We start from the raw sequence: 22,443 nt of genomic DNA on the forward strand, positions 1-22,443 counted from the left end.
CCAGTATTGTGATGCCTCCAGCATCACCCTTTTTGCTAAGAATTGCTTTGGATATTCTGGGTCTCTTATTTTTTCAAACAAATTCCAGAATTCCTTTTTCTATTTTTATGAAGAATTGATATTTTGATGGGGATTGTATCAAATCTGCTCTTTTGGTAGTATGATCATTTTGATAGTATTAATTATGCCTACCCAAGAAAATGGGAGATCTTTCCATCTTCTAAGGTCTTTTTCATTTTACTTCTTTGGTGTTCTGTAGTTTTCATTGTAGAGGTCCTTCACCTCTTTTGTTAGATTGATTCCCAAGCATTTTATTTTTATTTTTGAGTTTACTGTGAATAGGATAGTTTTCCTATATTGGAGTATAGGAATGTGATTGATTTGTTTGTTGGTCTTTTGAATGCTACATTGCTAAATTTATTTATCAGCTGTGGAATTCTTTTGGTGGAGTTTTTTTGTGTCTGCTAAATATAAGTTCAGGTTGTCAGCCAACAGAGATAATTTGAGCTCTTCTTTTATTATTTATGTCTCTTTAAACTTCTTCTCCCTGAGTGCTCTGGCTAGACTTTAAAGCACTGTGTTGTATAGAAATTGTAAGTGTGGAAATCCTTGTTTGTTCCTGTTTTTAAAGGATGTGCTTTCAGCTCATTTACTGGACTCTCCTTCTACTGTAATGCATCCCTATGCTGGTTTTCATTTTTATTTTTCATTTCTTCTTCATGAAATATTTCATTGAGTATGTTTTGTAATATAGGCTTTGTGATTATGAATTCTTTTAGCTTCTGTTTGTCATGGAAGATTTTTATTTCATCTTCAATTCTGAAGTTTAATTTTTCTGGGTATAGTAATCCTGGTTAAAACCGATTTTCTTTCAGAGCTTGGTATATATTATTGCATGCCCTCTGCCTTTTAGTGTCTGGGTGGAGAAATCAGTTGAAATTTGAATTGGTTTTTCTATAAATGTGACAATCAGTTTATCTCTTGAAAATTTTTAAATGCTATCCTTATTCTCTGTTAGACATGTTCATAATAATGTACCTTGGTGTTGATATACTTTGATTCTGTCTATTTGGAGTTGTATATGCCTCTGGTATTTACATTTTCTTCTTACTCTTTAGGTTTAGAAAATTTTCTAATATTATTTTATTAAAAAGATTGTGTACCGGGCGGTTAGAGGAGGGAACCAGAGAGGGGAGCCGTCTCGGACCTGGCAATATAAATAAGACTGGGAGCTGCCTAAGGACATATGCTGCAGGAGATTTTTCTCTGAATCCCTCAGAACTTGGCACTTGATCTGTGGCCTCTAAAGTTAAGAAGACAAATAGCTTTATGGTCAAATGTACATCAAAGTTATTCTCAGAGATCCAACATGGCGGCGGGCACGGAGAGATCAAGTCTCTGACCTCTTCAGCTGTGCAGGCATAGGGAGTCGTAAACAACCTAAATCTGTTTGCTCAGGATCACTAGGCAATGCTGAGCTGACGTGGATCTGGGGCGAACAGTCTGGGCCTCTCAGAACACACACTGAGCCCGGATCAGCTGAATTCAAGCTCCCGTTCGCCTGCTTCCCGCAGACAAACAGCTGTGACTCAGCACTAATCCATCCGGCTGAAACAACTGGTCAGCCCTTCTGATCCTACGGAGGTAAATGCCTACCGAGCCTTCATAGGTAGTGGCCACAGGTTTGAAACGGGGCTTGGGAGAGACAGTAAGGACCCACCCGTTGCATTGGTCGCCCGGCAAAGGGAAACGAACTGTCGCCATTTGCAAGAGATACCACCATGGCAGAGAACTGACGTCACCAAAGGTGCCATACATCGTATATTTGCTTGTGGCTCCTAGCATTTGCCCCCTTCTGTTTAATTAAGCAACAAGCAATGTGGCTAGGGACCGTGCCTGGTAGGTTGTCCAATTTAACATATGGTTCTTACCCGTCATGGGAGAACTGACATTTAGGCGTCAGCTTCCTGTCTTAGGTTGAATCCACTGTAATCAGATCAACCCGTCACTGACTACCGGTCCAGCATTCAGCCATGCTTGTGGATAGGCCTATGCACCAGTGGGCCCCCAAATTTAGCCTTGGTGCCAGTGGGGGGGTGAGGTTCTTTGCTTCACCTCTGTTGGCCCCCAAATTTTAGATCATCACTAGTAGAAGGGAGGAGGATACAGAAATGCCACGACACCAAGCCAATTGATGGCTCCTTTGGAAAAATTGCGTCACTGGTGACACCATCAGCAAAGATATGCCAGCAGTACCACAATTCGGTGCACCAGATGATATTTCACAATGTATGCAACTGATATATAGTCCAGGCAAGTTCTGCAAGCAGTTCAAATTCGAGGAGTCTATCAATACGTCCATTTCCTCCCAAAGTAAATCAAGTCCTTGATTGAGCATTACTTGTTGAGTTATATTCATTGATGCATCAGTTTATACAGTTTACTGTGATAGCTATCATAGAAGCTGTAGTTTGGTTTTATCTCAGTCTTCACCGGAATTGGGATGGAGATGGAAATTCTGGCAATGATGCTAAAGAGACATTATCCTGAACAGAATTATTAAATATAATGAAAAGGAAAGGTGAAAGTAAACAAACAGATCTGTTAAACTCCTTTAAAAACAATCCTTAACAGCTGTTTACCTAATTTAAATTAAACCATATAAATCACGTGAATAAAGAAAAAATTCGGATCCATTTTTTCATGAGCGCTCCTCATATAAGAAATATGGACATACACACATACAGACATACAACACAAAACAGAAGTGTGCACACAACATACAACACATAAGACAATAGTAAATAAAGGCCTTGTAACTATACCTAGGTGAAATCTCCATTGCAATGTTTAAAAACTCCACAGTCAAAAAAATAAAACACAGTCAAAAAATAAAACTGATCAGAAAAACATTAACCTAGGTTTGTATGAGCTCAAAATTAAAATAGAACTTTATGATGTGGGAAAAATGCAATAATAAAATAGATATTGGAAAAAAAAACACCTTGGTTAATCACTGTCGCAGATGTAAGAATAGCCAAGCTGGAGCTCTGGATGTCAGCTGTTATGGATTTGAGTCAAATCATCTTCTTTTTCTGTAGAAATTGTTTTAGTTAATCTCTCTGGAATCCAAATCGGTTGCTGTTCATCCTGTGGGAAAACACAGATAGTGCCCCGATTCCAGACTATCACTGGATCCGGGCCTTTCCATTGTCCTGTTAGAATATCTTTCCAAAGTACCTTAGGCTTATGTACATTTTTTGGGTACAAATGTCTTTCCGTAGCACTAAGTCCCGATGAATCCAAATTTAAAAAGTTTAGAGTAAAAAGGGTTATTTTAAGTTTATCTTTGGGGGATATATACCCCTTTCCAATTCCCTCCTTTTGTTTTAATAAGTACATTTTAATAGTTTGATGAGCTCTTTCAACTATGCCTTGTCCTTGTGGATTGTATGGAATTCCTGTTATGTGAGTAATGCCAAATGATGAGCAAAATTGTTTAAAAGAGGTGGAAGTATAACCAGGACCATTGTCCATTTTTAACTGTTTTGGAACGCCCACAGTGGCAAAATTTTGTAAGCAATGAGCTATAACATCTTTAGTTTTTTCTCCGGCATGAAGGGAGCCCATCAAAAATCCGGAAGAGGTATCAACTGTAACATGTAAATATTTTAATTTTCCAAATTCTGGCAAGTGTGTGACGTCCATCTGCCAAATATGGTTAGGTATCAGTCCTCTAGGATTGACTCCAAGATTAACTTGTGGTAAAAATGTCACACAATTTTGACATTGTTTTATTATATGTCTGGCTTGTTCTTTAGTTATTTTAAAATGTTTTTGTAAAGTATTAGCATTGACATGGAACCTTTTATGAAAATTTATAGCTTCTTCTATTGTGGAGAAAATATGTATGTCATGTGTAGATTTATCTGCTAGTTCATTGCCCATACTAAGGGCTCCAGGCAATCCTGTATGTGCCCTGATATGACCTATAAAGAATGGATCTTTTCGGTCCCAGATTAGACTTTGTATAGCGGAAAACAAAGAGAAAACAGTAGAAGAAGGTGAAATCCTACCAGCATCTTCAAGGGATACTATAGCATTAACTACATATTGACTATGAGAAAATAAATTAAATACAGAATCTTTAAACATCATAAAAGCTTGTAATACTGCATTAAGCTCTACCTTTTGAGCTGATTGTTTGGGTACTAAAAATGTAAAAGTTTGATCAGGAGTAACTATTGCTGCTGTACCATTGTTTGACCCATCAGTGAATATATTTGGAGCATTTATGATAGGGGTTTTTCTTGTCATTTTTGGAAAAACTACAGGATGCTTAGACCAAAAAGACAACAAAGGATTAGATGGTAAGTGATTATCAAATGAAACACTAGTTTTACACATGATTATTGCCCAAGTATTTAACTCATTAGCTAACTCATCAATTTGATCCATAGTATATGGAGTAATAATTTTATTGGGAGAAATCCCAAATACTCCCTTAGCTGCTTTTATTCCTTTGAGTATCAATTGTCCTACAGCCTCAGGATATCTAGTAAGAATAGTGTTAGGAGAATAAGATAAATGTATCCACAATAATGGACCTTCCTGCCAAAATACTCCTGTAGGAATATTTTTTGTTGGTAGTATAATAAATAATAAAGGCAAACTTATATCAATTCTATCCAAATGCATATTTTCCATATATGTTTCAATGATTTTTAATGTCTTTCTTGCTTCAGGCGTTAACATGCGGGGTGAATTTGGATCTGATGGACCTTTTAGAATATCAAATAAAGGTCCTAACTCTCCTGTTGGTATGCCTAGATAAGGCCTTATCCAATTTATGTCTCCCAATAACTTTTGAAAGTCATTAAGTGATCTGAGTTGATCTACTCGTATTTGAATTTTTGGTGGATGGACCATGGTTGAGGATAATAGAACTCCTAAATAATTAATTGGAAGATTTAATTGTACTTTATCTATTGCTATCTCTAGATTATAATTTTTCAATAAGTTTGTAAGTGTGGCATGACATTCTAGTAATGTGTTTTTATCTTTATGTGCCAATAACACATCATCCATATAGTGAAATATTTGTAGTTCAGGATTTTGATTTCTAAGTGGCTGGATTGCTTTATTAACATAAATTTGACACATAGTTGGGCTGTTAGCCATCCCTTGAGGGAGTACTTTCCATTCATATCTCTGATCAGGACCTTCATGATTTAGTGCAGGGATAGTAAATGCAAAATGTGGACTATCCTCGGGATGAATTGGAATTGAAAAGAAACAATCTTTAATATCTATAGCTAAAACATGCCAGGTTTTTGGTAAAGCAGACAATTGAGGAATCCCTGATTGAGCAGGTCCCATAATAACCATCTCATTATTAATGGCTCTTAAATCTTGTAATAATCTCCATTTACCAGATTTCTTTTTAATGACAAAAATGGGAGTATTATGGGGGGATACGGAAGGTTGTATATGTCCTTCCGCTAATTGTTGTCTGACCAAGTCATGGGCTACTTGTATCTTTTCTTTAGTCAGGGGCCACTGAGGAACCCACACTGGTCTTTCTGATTTCCAAGTAATTTTGATTGTCTCAGTGGCCCTTTCTGAAAACCCAATTCATGTCTATTTATTTCTTGATCTATTTGAATAGGTGCTGTCATACCTTGTTCTTGTTCTCTTAATCTTTTTTCTTTCCTAAAGCCTTGTTTAGCCCTAGTAGTGGGTGTGTTAGGATTGATGTTATTTGTTAATGTCAATCCTAATTGATCTAGGACATCTCATCCCCATAAATTTACAGGAAGATGATCTAATACATAGGGCTGTATAGTTCCTTCACATCCTTCAGGATCCCTCCAATCTAATACCATTGCGCTTCTATCGGGATTAGTCGCCACTCCTAGGCCTCGAAGCGTTTGAGTGGCTTGTTGTAATGGCCAATGTTTTGGCCATTCTTGACGAGATATGATGCTGAGGTCAGCACCTGTGTCCAGCAGCCCATTAAAGTCATGTCCTTGAATATTTAATTTTAGCATTGGGCGAGAATCTAAATTTAAAGACAGCATAGCCCAATCTACACCTGTGGAGCCTAATCCCTTGGAACCTCTTTCTACATTACAACTGGAAAATTTATCATGCAGGCTGGGTATTATTAATAACTGTGCTATTCTATCTCCTGGTGAAATTACTGATATACCTCTTGGAGAACTAGGTATAATTTTTATTTCACCCTCATAATCAGGATCAATTACCCCAGGACTTATCATAAGTCCTTTTAGTGTAGAAGAACTGCGTCCCAATAATAAGCCTACTGTTCCCTGGGGAAGAGGTCCTTTTACTCCTGTGGGAATGATTTGAACTCCCATCTCTGGAGTTAGTACTGCTCTGGCAGAGGCGCAGATGTCCAGCCCTGCGCTCCCTCTAGTTTGTCTGATGAGGGATTTAATGGATAATGCGTCCTGGGCACTACCTTGATGGTGCTGTTGGGTTCCTCCATTGCCCCATATATTTGTGGTTTGGGGCCCCGGGGCATTGGGCTCTCTAGTCAGTTTTTTGGCAATGGAGCCTGATACCTTTCTCTATGATATCGTGGGTAAACACTTGGTCCTTGTCCGTTTTTTTGATAATGGAATACCCTCTATGGTGGTTTGAGAACGGCATTCATTAGCCCAATGTTTCCCTCTATGGCATCGTGGGCAAATACCCGGTATTCTATTCCTTTGATACCCAGCTTTGTTAAACCCTCCTCTTATGGGGCAACTCCTTTTAAAATGTCCTGTTTGATTACAATTATAGCATGTTTTTGGCCTGGCATCTAAAGCCTGTTGTACTGCTGCTAAGACTTGCCCTTGTTCATTAATGTCTCTACATAATTTAATATATGTGTTTAAATCTTCATGTCTCCATGGTCTAATGACCTCTCTGCAGCAACGATTTGCTTGGTCATAAGCCAGTTGTTTTATAAATGGCATTACCTGTTCTGTATTACCAAATATCCTAGAGGCTGACTGAATAAGTCTATCTACAAATTCAGCGTAAGGTTCATTAGTTCCTTGTATTACCTTAGATAATTGACCTTGTAAGTCTCCATGCCCCTGTAAAGTTTTCCATGCCCTAACTGCATCTACAGCAATTTGCGCGTATACGCCAGGGTCATATTCAATTTGCTGTCTTTGACCCTCATAAGGTCCCTTTCCCAATAGCATCTCTATATTTCTTTGAGGGTAACCAGCTTCTGCATTTCGCCTAGCTGTCTCCATGCAAAATTCCTCATTGGCAACCTTCCATAACAAATATTGTCCTCCGTTTAGCACAGATCGACACATGTTAGCCCAATCTGCTGGTGTCATGTCCAAGTTGGTAACAGATTCGACCATGCTTATTGTGAAGGGAGCTTGCGGCCCATAGGTTGTTACAGCCTCCTTTAATTGCTTTATTGTTTTGAAATCTAAAGTACGGTGAATTAGTTGCCCTCCTGCCTGCTCAAGTACAGGGCATGCTAATCTTTGGGGTTCTGTCTCAGAATTCCGTCCATCAACTACGGGAGTTGAGGGCCGCTCAGCGGTAGATGGAGCTGTTGGTTGAATTATGCCCTCTGGTGATAGCAACCTCCTGTTAGTAGCAACCTCCTGTTGTAATTCTCCACCTGATGGCTGCTTTTCCTCTAAGCTTGCTTTCTTTAAATTTTCCTCTGTCTGACTAGCTTGAGAGATCTTCTCTTTTGCTTGACCTAGCGTTTTTTCTACCATAGTCTGGACCTCTAACAATTTACTTAACAGTTTTTTGGTTTGTTTTTTACTGGATTCTAATCTACTATAAAGGTAACGTAACCCAATAAGATAGGATAAAACAAAGCCGAAACAGAATGAAACAAAAACGGAGCAGAGAATGGTTGTATCGATTTTCTCTTTCTCAGGGCCGAATAACTTCAAACCTTGAGCCAACCATTTTTCCCAGTTCGCCTGAGAAAATTCTAGGGCTACGGAGCTCGAAATAAAAACAAAATAAATCAAAACAAGAACACACTGTTTTTTGAGATGGGCACCCATCCTGTCGCCTTCCCTCAGGGGCGAGCAATTTTACTCACCTCTAAGCTTCAGGCGTTCCCCGTACGGGCCGCCAAATGCCGCAGTCTTGGCTGGGCACAGAATCACGAGCCACTCAAGCAGGAACAAAACTCTATTTTGAAAAAGCCACCAATACTCTGTAGGCGCTGGCAAGCCAAACCCGGTCCTCCCACGCGGGCCTCCACCGGGACCGCGCGTTCCCCGGAACCGGGGGTCCCCCGGACCTCCCCCGGAATTCCCTCCTACTATCCTTCCCCAACCAATGGGAACTCTCCATGAGTCCCGTAACATGAATCCGGTAGCAGGACAAGGTGAACAGCGGGAGTCCAATTTCCATATGAATGTAAATCTTAACATAATCATCTCAGTGGCTAGCTGGCGTCACTTTACAACCAAAGGTGCCATACATCGTATATTTGCTTGTGGCTCCTAGCACTTTTTCATGTTGTTAGTGTGTCTAACTTCTACCAATATGGGTCTGAGGCAGTAGAGCTTCTACTCTCTAGATTTATAGTTTCCCTGTTTCCAGTATCTCACCATTTAGGAGGAGACAAATAATAACAACAATCATTTCAAACAATATACAGCATTAAACCAAATAGTTCCTTCTGTGACATCTACAATGTTAATTGTCACAATAAACAGAAATGACATAAATTATTGCCTACAATAAAAAAGAAGTTGACAAAAGAGTTTACAATTTTGGATGGTGAACAAGGAAAGAACAGAAGTGCTGCTTATGAGAGAGGATAAGAGCAGATAGAAGTAAAAAATTGAAGAGTGAAAGAGAGAACAATAGAGATTGGCTCTTATTTGAAGAAAAGAGAGAAATAGAATTAAGCATCACAGAAGGGTGAGAGGAAATATATATATATATATATATATATATATATATATATATATATATATATATAAAGTAAAAATTTAAAAAAAATTAAGAATAAAAGAATACAAAACAAAACTGAAAGATACTTATCAAACATCCTACTCCTCAAAAAGTAATCCATGAAAAATAACTGGCTTCAAAAATGCTAGAAATGAGGGAAAAAAAACCCAAATATGAGTGTGTATAAATGTCCATGAATCATTAAGGTTACAATTAAACAAAGAAAAAAAAAGCAAGAAAAAAGTTTTGATGAAAAGTTAAAGAATTGTTTTCATTGTATTTCAAAAGATTTTCATCTTCTCAACATAGTTAGGTAGGGTCATCTGGAGCATGATGCTCCACCCTCCAGATGCTGGAGTGAGTGAGGTAATCTCTTAGGCAGAATTCCTGAAGTGGGGTTTAGGCTTTGATGGGCCCCAGGCTCTTGGCTGAATGCCAGTTGTTCTGGAGATTTTAAATCAGCGCACCTCCATGGCCCAGCAGTTGCCGGGGTCCGTGATGGAAGACTGCACACCAGGGACTTCCCCTGGGTTCTACTCATGGGTTGGAGGAGTCAATTCATAGTCCACCTCATCACCTGTGGACTCCACATTTTCTGGTCTCTGGTTCAGTCTCCAAACTCAATCTTGCCTGCCCTCCACCCTTTTGAATTCCTCTCCCAGCTGGTCCTACAAGCTTTGGAGGGGAAGGGTGAGAGCCAGATGGGTTTCCATGACCAGTGTAAGCCTCTGTGTTAACCCTGTGTATCCTCTCTTCAGGTTTGTTTTTCTCCTGGTCACTTAGGCACACTCTATATGGTTTTGTGTGGGTTTGCCAGGTCTGTATTTCAGGCCAAACTTGGGTTTGCCAGGGATCTGCTCCCCAGGGATCTGCCAGCCCCCATACCACAGTTGCAATATGGTTCTTTCCTCTGTCCTCTCCTCACCTTCCCTGCAAAAGTATATTTTGCAGTATGCCTTTCAGTTTAGATGGGCAGTGTCTTTGATCTCTAACTCTCCATACCCAGACACGCCTCAGGCCTCCTTGACCTGCCTGTCTGCTTTCTTGGTTTCATTCCACGGAGCAGCTAGGAAAGCAATCTTCTCTACTCTGGCATCATAACCCCCTTCAACCTATATCTTTTGATTGAAGAGTTGAGACCATTTACATTTAATGTTATTATAGAGTGATGTACTTTATTTCAGTGCCATTTTGATGTATTTTTAATGTTTAAATTGGACTTGATGCTCCTCTAATGGACTCTCCTTCTACTGTAATGCATCCCTCTGCTGGTTTTCACTTTTATTTTTCATTTCTTCTTCATGAAATATTTCATTGAGTATGTTTTGTAATATAGGTTTTGTGATTCTGAATTCTTTTAGCTTCTGTTTGTCATGGAAACTTTTTATTTCATCTTCAATTCTGAAACTTAATTTTTCTGGGTATAGTAATCCTGGTTAAAACTGATTTTCTTTCAGAGCTTGGTATATATTATTGCATGACCTCTGCCTTTTAGTTTCTGGGTGGAGAAATCAGTTGAAATTTGAATTAGTTTTCCTGTAAATGCGAAAATCTATCTCTTAAAAATTTTAAAATGCTATCCTTATTCTCTATGTTAGACATTTTCGTAATAATGTGTTGGAGTGGATCTATTGTGATTTTGTATATTTGGTGTCCTATATGCCTCTTATATTTGAATGTCCTTCTTATTCTTAATGTTTGGAAAATTTTCTAATATTTCATTGAAAAGATTGTGCATAATTTTAGTTTGTATTTCAGAACTGTCATCTACCCCAGTGTTTCGTAAATTTAATATCTTGATGTTTTCCCAGCATATTCTGGTTGTGGTCTCTTAACATTTCTTCCTTATGGTCAGTTTTATTTTTGAGGTTATGTTCTTTGTCTTCAAGGACTGAAAATCTATTTTCAAAATGGCCTAATCTATTGGTGACTCTTTTTTTCCACTGAATTTTTAATTGGATTTAGTAGATTTTTTTTTAAAGAGGGAGAGAGAGAGAGAGAGAGAGAGAGAGAGAGAGAGAGAGAGAGAGAGAATTTATTTATTTATTTTATTTTAGTTCTCGGCGGACACAACATCTTTGTTGGTATGTGGTGCTGAGGATCGAACCCGGGCTGCACGCATGCCAGGCGAGCGCGCTACCACTTGAGCCACATCCCCAGCCCCAGATTTAGTAGATTTTTATTTCCAGGATTTCCATTTGGTTCTTTTACAGAATCTTCATTTCTTTATTGAAATGATCTTTACTTCCTATTTATTTTCTCTTTCACTCTTTTATCTCATGAACATTTTAACTATGAACTTTCTAAATTCTTTTTTGACATATCTTCCTCTGTGGTGTTAATGGGGTCAGTTGTTGAAGTGTTCTGAGTTGTGAGGTGGTTTGTTCTCTTGCTTTTTCATATTGCTTGTATATCTACCCATCTAATGGGATGGTTATTGCTTCTTCTTTTAAGCAAATGCCTACTTTGTTAGCTTTATTGTTTTTAAGTCCTGGTGTTGGAAGAATATCCATGTATTAATAGTTTTGCTCAATGTGTGGCCTCTATTGATTCCAGGATCAGATCCACTTTGAGAGATGTCACTGAAGCCTATTTTCTATAGTGACTTCAGAGTCAAACCGCATATACAACCTTATGAAAAGTGAAAACTTGCTGATATTGTTCTACACAATTGCTCTAATTTAGTATAAACTTTTCATAAGTTTATAACTGGAACAGGCTGAAGAATTAGTTACTGAATAGAGTAAAACTACTATAACATTATATTAAGGCTAAAAAGGGGAAGAAGATTGGGCAGAAGAGTGAGAAAAAGATAGAATAGAATGCTAAGACTGAATTATAAAGGTGAAAAGTGTGGATCCTAGTTGAGGTAGTGGTAGACAGTGTGAAAGAAAGAATAGGAGATAAGAGGAACAAGTATAAACTAGGGATAGGAAGAATGATTCCAAATTATGTTTTAAACTGTTAGGAAAAAATGTATTTACGTGGGTTGAAGGTATGATGTTGGCTATTAGGGTAAACACTTACAATCAAGATAGAGTTTTATATATCATTAAGGTTGACACTAAAGTTACTTATAGAAAACCATGCCAAGATGAGTTTCATTAGGATTGGGGCATTTTGAAGGTGTCTGTCATTCTTTGCCCTTGAATCTTTCCAGAGATACTGGGACACAGGGGCCACTCTCCTAGTTGCAATGGACCTCCCATCCACTGGTTGGTTCTGGTTTGTCAGCTCAGGGGCCTGTGGCTAAGTGCTTGGAGGGTGTGGTATTGTGTCTGTTGTGTGTTTCTATTGTGTGAAGAAGTTCTGGATGAAGGCTCTGGGCTGTGGCTGAGATTGTGGAGAGTCCCCTCTACAGTGTCCTTTTCTTGGAGGTATAGATTCTGGTGGCTTCAATAGGCACAAGTCTTGTGGTTGCAGATTCTCTGCAGGTGATCTTTGTTGCACACATGTGCCCCTGGCCTGTGCAGCTCATTGAGGTTACTGTCATTACTCCTAGAGAATGGAACTTAGCCAGTTCATACTGTTCTAGTTCCACTGCCCCGGGTTTTGAATGGCGGGTGCTGATTCCCTCTGCTGACTGTGAGTGAGTGAGGCAGAGTCCAGCCAGTATCTAAACCATGTCCTATCACACTCCATATTTGTGGTCAAGGTTCAAGCTGGGAGATGAATTGGGCTAGGAGAGAATTCAGACTGGGAGCTCTGGTTGCCTGGGGCCCAGACATATTATTGCTTTGAATGACCTCCTGCTGGCTGTGGTGAAGATGTGAACACTTCCTCTTTAAGTGTCCCAAGGACTTAGGCACCCTCTTATTGTGGCTTTCTGCCAGCTTCAGCCACCATCTGGGGTTCCCTGCCTCTATGATACTGGAGATTTGGAGATTATGGGCAGCTTCTCTCTGGCTTGGCCCCTCACAGGACAGTGAACTGGAGGAAAGTCTCGCTAGTTTTCTTAGTTTTAAAGGATTACTTCAATCTCTCTGTTAAGCTTCTCTGACAGTGTAATGAGTCGTTTCTCTGTGTTTTCTTGAAATGTATTGAGTTCCCCTAAAATAGCCATTTTGAATTCTATGTAAGAGTTTTCACTTATCATTTGATTTATGTCAGTTTCTGACACCTTTTTTTGTCATTAGGTGAGGTGATTGTTTCCTGGTAGTTCTTGAGGCTTGCTGAAATATGACAACAGCAGTATATTGAAAGATTAGTTGCTTATTCCCACCTTCATAATCTGACTTTGTTTGTGCCTGTCCTTTCAGAAATTCTAAACAGATGGCCTGTTTTCTCTAATCCTGTGATCTCTTCTGCTGTTTCATCCCTAGATCATGCCCTGAGTCCTGGTGTGCTGAGAGTCTCCAGTTGATTCAGTATGAATGGCGGGGGGAGTGCCTAAATAGGATAGGCTTTTGTCACAAACCTTTCCTGGGGCAGAATTGAGCTCAGATACTTTGTTAAAATGGTCAATGGCCTATGATCAGATGCTGTGGAATTCTGACTGACTCTGGGCCTTACAGTAGGTGGACCATCTCTTGGCTTCTGTACAATGACTTGGTGCCTACTTAACCTTTTCTGCTTCCAAGTGGGCACTCTCTCTTTGTGGTCCTGCTTGGTTGGAAGAGTGTTGAGGTAGGCAGTCCTGTGTCTTGCAGACTTGTTGTGTCTCACCCAGAGTCCATAGCCCATTGAGATCAGCATAGCACAAGGGCAGGACCAGGCCTACAGTGCTATATGCTGCCTGCTGCTATGGTGTGAACATAGCCTGAGAATATTGTAATCAGCCACAGTTGATACTGTCCAGCATAGAAGTCCTACCTACAAGGGTCATGGGCCTCTGCCTGGTACTGGGTTTGGCCTGAAGACTTTGTGGACAGTCACCTGGAGGTAGGAGGTAGGAGGCATTGGCATCTCCCCAGTGTTGGGTGTCACTGACCTGGCACTGAGTTCTAAGATAAAATCCTGTGCTTACTTCCCTATCCTAACCCTTAGTAAATGGAAGCTTGCTCTTTGCTGTGCCACAGCTGGCAGTAATGCAGGCTGAATCTTGAGTCCATCTTCCTGGACTGCAGTTTCTGCCTAATTGTTGGCATGCTTAGAGGCTCTGTTTGTAAGTACTGACCTGGGTATGGGAGTCTTTGGATTCTGCCTGATGATGAATCTCACTGTATTTGGTCTGGCACTGAGTTTCAAGGCAAATTTCTATGCTCACTTTTCTGCTATACTAGTAAGTGGAGACCTTTTTTTTTTTTTTTTTTTTTTTGTGTCCTGTGAGTGCTTCTTGAGGTTGGTGAAACAGTCCTATGGCCACCTGGCTAATGTGAGGTCCTCAGGCTCAATCTGAGGGTGCTGACCTGGGGCCATGGGTAGCAGGGCTCTGCTTGGTTCTGGGTTTCATTGTGTTGGGCCTGATTCCCTTTCCCTTTTCCAAGCAGGAGGCATCTCCTTCCACACTGTGTTGCTTGGGGTTGGGTAAGGTACGACATAGGAAACTCCATCCTGTCTTCCTCAATGTGTCTTTTGTTTTTATTATGCTAAAATCAGGTTTTTTGTTTTTTTTTGTTTTTTTTTGTACAGGGATTGAACTCAGGGGCATTCCACACTGAGGCACATCCTCAGGCTCTTTTGTATTTTATTTAGAGACAGGGTCTCACTGAGTTTCTTAGCACCTCACTTTTGCTGAGGCTGACTTTGAACTCGAAATCCTTTTGCCTCAGCCTCACGAGCTGCTGGGATTACAGGTGTGCTCCATTGTACCTGGTTAAATACAAATTTTTGATGTTTTGTTACAGATTTTAAATCATATATACTCAGATATTTAATAAGTACATTTAAAGTATTGTTTGGAGGGGTTAATTGATATATAATTGTATTTTGTTTTTTATATTAAATTTATCTTCACTTCAGTTGTTCTGGATTTTCTAGGAACAGGTATCCTACATCATTCCAATAGATGAGAAACCGTATACTGTGCACCTTAAAAAAAGGTAATTTTTTTTATTCTTTAGGTTTCATTTAATCTCTATGAAACTGTTCACTTGTGTTAAAATTGAGTATAAAAAATAAATATAGTTGTTATTAAAATTTTAGTTGTCTTGGATGAGCAAATTCTTGCATGTGACATTTAAATTTTTGGTCCTAATATTTAAAGTAGTCTTTTGTGAATGGGGGTTGGGAACTGAAACAAGTAGGGATTCACTTCCTGAAGACTGCTTTTTTTTTAGTAAGTTGGCAGAACCAGCAGCACCTGCATAATCAGAGCAGAGGGAGAAAAGGAAAGATCTGAGTCAGGGAAAATATGTGCTCACTATTGGAGAATCTGGACTTGAATTGCTAGTGGGACACCCCAGGGAAAGTGTTCAGTTGATGGTTAATTTGGTTTAGAACTTGGGAGAGAAGCATGGGATTCAAAATCCTTTCATGATTAAATGGATTCAACAAGTTAGGTATAGAGGGAATGTATCTCCATATACAATAAAAACGAAATTTGAAAAACCCACTGCTAATAATCATGCTCGAAGGTAAATAGTTGAAGGATTTCCCTCTAAGATTAAGACAAGGATGCTCACTCTTACCAGTTCTGTTTAACATAGCACTAGAAATTCTAGTCAGAGAAAATAGGAAAAAGAAAGAGAAGGTATCCAAACTGGAGAGCAAGAGTTAAATTATCCTTGTTTGAATGCAACATGATTTTATATATAGAAAATCCTAAGATTCCACCAAAACAAAACAACCCTATAAAACTGACACACAAATTCAGTAAGTTGCAGGTTATAAAATGAACTTTCAGAAATAGGCTGCATTTCTGTACAGTAATAATAAACTATGTGAAAGGAAATTGAGAAGTCAGTTCTGTTTATAATAGCAAAATTCCGATCATATTTTTTTTACAGAAATAGAAAAAAATCCTAAAATTTATGTGGAGCCACAAAAAACTCCAAATAACCAAAGCAATCATGATCAAAAATGAACAAAGCTGAAGACACCACACTACACACTTAGGGAAGCTATGATAATCAAAGTCATCTTTTTAATACAAGTAGTAAACACAGTCAATGAACAAGATACACCTATAGAAGTAGAGGATGAAGTTTAAAGGTGAGAATGTAAAAAAAAAATGTAGAATTGAATGCCATGGAAATATTTAAGGGACAAAGGAAGGATCTAGATGAGGTGATTTATACGGAGATATAGACAGGAGAGAAAGCATCATTAAAACCTAACAAAACTCCTGTAATCCCAGCAGCTTGGGAGGCTGAGACAGGAGGAACTCAAGTTCAAAGCCAGCCTCAGCAAAAGTGAGGCACTAAGCAACTCAGTGAGACCCTGTCTCTAAATAAAATACAAAATAGGGCTGAGTTCAATCCCTGATACCCCAACCTAAAAAAAATGAAAACAAATCTAACAGGAGATGGTGTTAAGGGAATGTAGCCAAGCATGAGATGCTTCAGAGTTGTTTTACTTGCCCTTAGACTGCCTTTTGATTTGACAACTAGATAGTCATTAAAAAGTTTTCTCAACTAATTTATGTAGTTGAGTTACATTGGGCTGGAGCGAACATGAGTTGGGGAAGAAACTAAAATGGTATAATAAGTACTGGAAATGATAATCAGAAATGATTGAATTTAGATTTGAAATTTGTAATTCTTTCTTAGTATTATTCCAAATACTAAGAATAATAAGACTTTTATGCAATACTCTTTCACTTCATTATCAAAGTAGTATATATGCATAGTACTAAGACCTAGAGTAAAGGAACTGAAAACTCTTATAGTCCTACATCCAATACATATCTTAAAAAATTCCCCTCCTCTTCTTGCACATGTTTTTTTATTTTTAGAAAAGGACTCCATTAAGGTGGGAGTAAATCTATTGCTTTGAATAAAATTTAAGTATTTCAACAGTAGTATTATTTCATACTACCTTTTTGTTAACAGTTGACAAAGTTTTTCTCTAAAAATCCATAAAGTAACTATTCTGATTTTTGAGAACCATATGGTCTCTGCCTGAGTTACTTAACTTTGCTGTTGCAGCGTGAAAACAGCCTCAGACAGAATGTAAATGAATGGGTGTGGCTATGTTCCAATAAAACTGTAGTGAAGAGTGGGCGGGATTAGACCTGAGGATTTGTTTACAGACTGTTGCTTTGTATGTTTCACAAGGAATAACTTCTTGCATTCTTTCACTTTTTTTTATATTCAGATATTTTTTGGCAGATAATTTTATGGTCTATTTGCATAGTAAAGGATCTGTGAGTTCTCATTCTTCAGATATTTTGGTAAGATTTATGTTTTATTTATTTTTTATTTTAATTTTTTTTTGCTTGACTCACAGACTTTATTTACATTTGTCTACAGCATCATTTCCTTATGAGATAAACTAGTACAGCTCAGTTAAACCAAGAAATCATAATCATCTGAATTGTCTGTAAACTCCTATTAGCTAAATTTATAACCTTGCATTTGCTTAGTACAGCCAAAGTTTTAAATACAAGAGAGCACAAGAATAAACCAATGTAACATGTAGAATCTAGATCATCATCTGGGCAATTTAGAAGGTGGATTAAAAAAAGTCTGAGGCACAATTACAAGAGAGTAAAATTCTTATGGAACCTACAGTAAACGTAGCAAGGAAAATTAAGACATAAAAAACATGGGAAAGCTTGTAGTAAAAATATTATGAAAATATTTCTACATTGTAAAGGTAAAATTTCTAAGCTGCAAAATCCTGAGTTAAAGTTAAAGTTAAAGTGTAAAAGACTAGGGCATTGTAAAGCTTCTAGATTACAAGGCCTGGGCTAAAAAGTAAAAGACCATTGTTAGAATTTAAATAGTCTATTGTTACCATTTCTCTGCTATCCCCGGAACCTGTAATCTCTGTGAAGTTGTTAGAACAATGTGAGAGCTGCCCAGTAAATATCTCCATTGATTCCCTGGTTGTTTAATAGCTAAGGGCTCCAGGTAACATGGCACATAAAGCATATAGGCCCCAGAACCAATCAGTTTGAATGTGTACCCCACATAGAAGTGACCAATCACCCCTGCCCAAACTGTTCCCGCCAATGAATGGACTAATCATGTATCAGAATTGTTGTTCAATTTCCCCGCGCCTCATGATGATTTGTTCTGATGTATGCAAAGCCCACCGCCCTCTCCAAAAAGTGTACTTAAGCTCTGCTTGACCTCTGCTCTGGGCTCTGGGCTGCTCTCCCTTCTTGAGTGAGCACAGAGTCCCAGTGCGCTGGAACGGATCCCTCTAATAAAAATCCCCCTTGCCATTGCATGAAGTTAGTCTCGTGTGGTCTCTCCTTCTCCGACGCTTCGCCGGACCCTTACAACATAAGGTATTTTGTTTTTAGATTGGTTGAAGAGAAAAACATTCACTTTAAAATAAAAACAAATATAATTTTGTTTGGTCTGTCTACTAAATACCTTAAAATGTTTAAAATTTTATTTAAATTGCAGCAGATAATGTTAAGGAAAAAGAAAAAAAAAAAACAGAAACAAAAACAAAAGCAGTATCCCATCACAAAAAGCCCCCAAGCACAATTTTTGATTTCCTCTAATACTTACCTTGCATCGTCACTGAAGACACTGTTAAGCGAAACCTTTTTGTTTTTAAACCAGAAAACCAAATAGAGATCAAGTGACAATATTTTAATTCTGAGAAATAAAACTCTAAGAGCATTTTAAGCCATAAGTTATTGCAAGTGAATAGGAAAAAAAATAAATTTTTGCTTATATCATGCAGAAATAAGCATTCATTTGTTATCCAGAAGAAAATTTTATGTAATGTGCTTAAACATCAAGGAGATTTATGTTTTATAATTTAAAAAAAATTTTTTACATTGAATAAGTGCTTTCCTAATATAGAAAGCTCTCAAGATTCACAGGAGATATATTTAAAGTGTTTTACTGATTGTTAATTCTTTAGGTCTTGGTAAACTAAAAGCAAACTAGATTGAGTTACTACCTTTCACATTGCCTAGAACATGGACTGTATTTGCTTATTTATTCATTTATATTTTGTTTAATAAATGAATATAAAGTAAGATAAACAGGCACAAATGTTATTGGACACAGATCACAGATGAACAACTTTTTTTTCATCTGCCCATTGTATCTATCAGTAAATTCTCTTGACTCTGTCCTTGAAACAACATACCCAGAGTTCACCCTCTTCCTTGTCTCCATCCAGTAATAGGACATATAAAGTATAGAGGTAGGAAATCATTAGAAAATTATGTTAATTCCTAAATAACCAGTTTTCTTTTTTTTTTCTTTCCTAGACTCAATGCTACTATCAAGGATACATTGAAGGATATCCAAATTCTATTGTCACACTCAACACATGCTTTGGACTGAGGTTATTTATTTATTTTCTGTTGTTGATTACAGAAAGCCTAGATATGATATTTGGCTGTAGTGAATTCATTCTCCTTATTTTAAATTTATAAATAGAGGAGGATTCCTATATTGTGGTTATTCAGTAATAGTCTATGAACACACGCTCTCTGCTTTTATTCATACTGAAAGTTCAGTCCTTGTCTCCACTGCTGATCTGATAACGAGGAAGACAGTTTAAAAGAAAAAAGGAGTTCATAACCCACTTGAATCTAATGTATGAAATATGATATGTCAAGAGATTTGTAATGTTTTGAACAACCAATAAAAAAGAATAAAATAAAACATCTCTTAAAAAAAAGAATTAAGTATAAACATTTATAGTATTTTTTTAAAAATCAAGCATAAGTTCACCAATAAGGAGATCTCCACTGGAGGTACCTAGAGTAGAATGTGGATATTAAAAAAAAAAAAAAGGAAAAAGAAATTTTATTGGTTTACTAGCAACTGAGAAACACAGGAGACTCTCTGCCCCAGGGGAATGCAGGACTTTTAAAAGAGGAACACAGAGCTGGGACCCAAATGTTATCAAATAAGATTATCAGATAAAATTAAGTAGTGTTCAATAAATATCATCAAGAGAGCTGTTGCTCACGTTCTCAGGTTTGGAGTTTCTTTATTCTTGTTGGCAGTGACATTCTGGGTAGTGAAGAACACTATAACTTAGTCTAGGGTGGGAGAAATGTCCATCTATCCCCTCATCCCTTGACACCTTTAGGGAGGGGGAGAAAGGAAGGAGGGAAGGAACAAAAAAAACCTGTCAGTTTTTTTTAATGTTTTATATTTTTAATTAATTTTTAAATTTATTTTGTTATACATGACAGTAGAATGAACTTATACACTTTGATATGTCATACATAGATGGGATATAATTTCTCATTTTCTGAGTATTGTAGGATCACATTGGTCATACCCTCACATACACACATAGGATAATAATGTCTGTTTCATTCTACTATCTTTCTTATCCCCACATCCCCTGCCTTCCCCTCCTTTCACTTCCCTCTACCTAATCTAAGGTAATGTATTCTTTTTTTTTTTGCCTTTAAACATGTACTTTTTTTTCATTACAATTCTTAATACACATATATACCACAGTTTTATAAGCTACTTACAGCCAAGTGGCAAGGTTTGGACTCAAAGCATTAAGTGGACCCCTGTTAACATCATTTTTTGTCATGTTCCTCAGTGACCAGAGATATTTCTAACTTCCTTGTAGGTTTGGATTCCCTAGACTCCTCACTCTCTTTTTCTTTTTTAATTTGTATTTTATTGGTGCATTGTAATTATACATTATATTGGGATTGATTATGCCATATTTGTACATGCACATAACATAATTTTATTAATCTCATCCTCCAGCACCTTCCCTTTTCTTATTTTGTTCTTAACTAGAGAAATGACAACTCAATGTACTTGTGTATAGTAAGATGGAGAACCAAGTTTAGGATGGCTAATTTTTTGAGAAAAGAGAATATATATGATGCCTACTGTGTATCCTAGTGTTTGGAGTTATAAAGACAAATAAAGTTAAACAAAGATTACTTTTTCTCAAGGAAATCATCTTGAGTGTTTATATAAATAATTATTAATATAATGTTCATAGTCTTTTTTCCCCTAATAATACCACTCTCTCTCTTAGAATCATTGTGTTTCTTCTTTCCTGCTTAGAGAGATTTTCATTGTGTCAGGAAATTATCCACCTTCCTTTTATAGTTTAGGATCCTTGTTTTCACACATGTTTTTTAGTGCTTCTTACATGGAACATAAAATTTAAACCTAAATTTTTTCTTTTAATGGAGTAGTGATGTGAACTGTTACCTGTATTCAGGGAAGGATAGTTACACAAATTGTTTACTCCTTAGAATCTCACTTTTGATTTCTTATTCAGATTTTTATTATATAAAATTATATTATGTAAATTATGTTATTTCATAAGTACTTATATTTTAAGAAAATTGATCATTATATAATTGTTATTAAAGTTGTGTAATTATGTTTTTCAAAAGCCTTGCTAGATGAGAAATTCATCAAGATTTCTATTTATTATTGATTTAATTAGTCAGTGACATGGAAAACAGGGTTGATCACTGTAATATGGTAATTCTAGCAACTGATTAGGTAAATTCTGCTGACTTTATAACTATAAAAATAAAATGGGAATTGGTTTTGTGGATTAGGGAAATCACTGTCTCTTCAGAATCATATCACGAGTTTGGAAGAAAACACTGGACTCAAAACATTCTATATCTTTGTTATTTTTCCTTTGGGATTTTGTCAGTTTCATAATACACATTTGATTAAAAACACTTAAAATCTTATCCTTGATTTTACAGAGGAATACTGCAATTTGAAAATGTTTCCTTTGCAATTGAGCCTTTGGAATCTGCCATGGACTTTCAGCATGTTCTTTATAAATTAGGGGATGGAAACAATGAACTTCGAGTTTTTAACAAAAATGACAGAAGCACAGAAAAACAGCCAGTGGTCTATAACATTGTTACAGGTGAAAAAGAAGTGAGTCATGTACTTTTTATTAGCATTTTCAAGACAGTTATTACTTCTATTTAATTTATTTTTAAAAATTAATGTTATTAACTTGTTGTACAGTCGTAGCCAATATGCTTTCCTTGTCAATATCCTAATATTTAATTAAACTAAAAATTTCTCTGAAATCATACATTACCTTTTTTTTATCTTCCAACTTTTTTTTCATTTAATTCATATAACCCACTTTATTTAGTTCTTCTTCTCTCTCTTTTCCTTTTAGTTGTAGATGGACACAGAACTTATTTTATTTTATTTATTTATTTTTTATATGGTGATGGGGATTGAACCCAGTGCTTCAAGCATACTAGGCAGGCGCTCTACCACTGAGCCACAACTCCAACCCTTTATTTAGTTCTTATATTGTTACGTTATAGAAATTCCTCTTAAGTCTTCTTGGTTACTGTGTATCACTGTCATTTATGATAAACTGTGGCTTAGGTGGATGCAAGGTAGCTGGAGCAAGGTAGCTCTAATGGTACTAACTAAGGCCATGGAAACTCCACCTTTATATGGCAATAGCATTACATGA

General features: G+C 37.2%; 1 protein-coding gene across 1 annotated transcript in view; it reads left to right on the forward strand.

The window, feature by feature from the left end:
* ADAM32 (ADAM metallopeptidase domain 32) overlaps positions 1–22,443 on the forward strand; it is a gene marked incomplete at both ends in the record, with an annotated part of 184,409 nt that overhangs the window by 35,775 nt on the left and 126,191 nt on the right. The window contains 4 exons of the mRNA XM_081269654.1: positions 14,887–14,948; positions 17,164–17,239; positions 19,250–19,326; positions 21,701–21,881. Coding sequence (XP_081125780.1) covers positions 14,887–14,948; positions 17,164–17,239; positions 19,250–19,326; positions 21,701–21,881 — 396 coding nt within the window. The remainder of the gene's footprint in view (positions 1–14,886; positions 14,949–17,163; positions 17,240–19,249; positions 19,327–21,700; positions 21,882–22,443) is intronic.

The sequence above is a fragment of the Spermophilus citellus genome, assembly GCF_964194105.1.
Source record: "Spermophilus citellus genome assembly, chromosome: 16".
In the NCBI taxonomy this organism is placed as follows: Eukaryota; Metazoa; Chordata; class Mammalia; order Rodentia; family Sciuridae; genus Spermophilus; species Spermophilus citellus.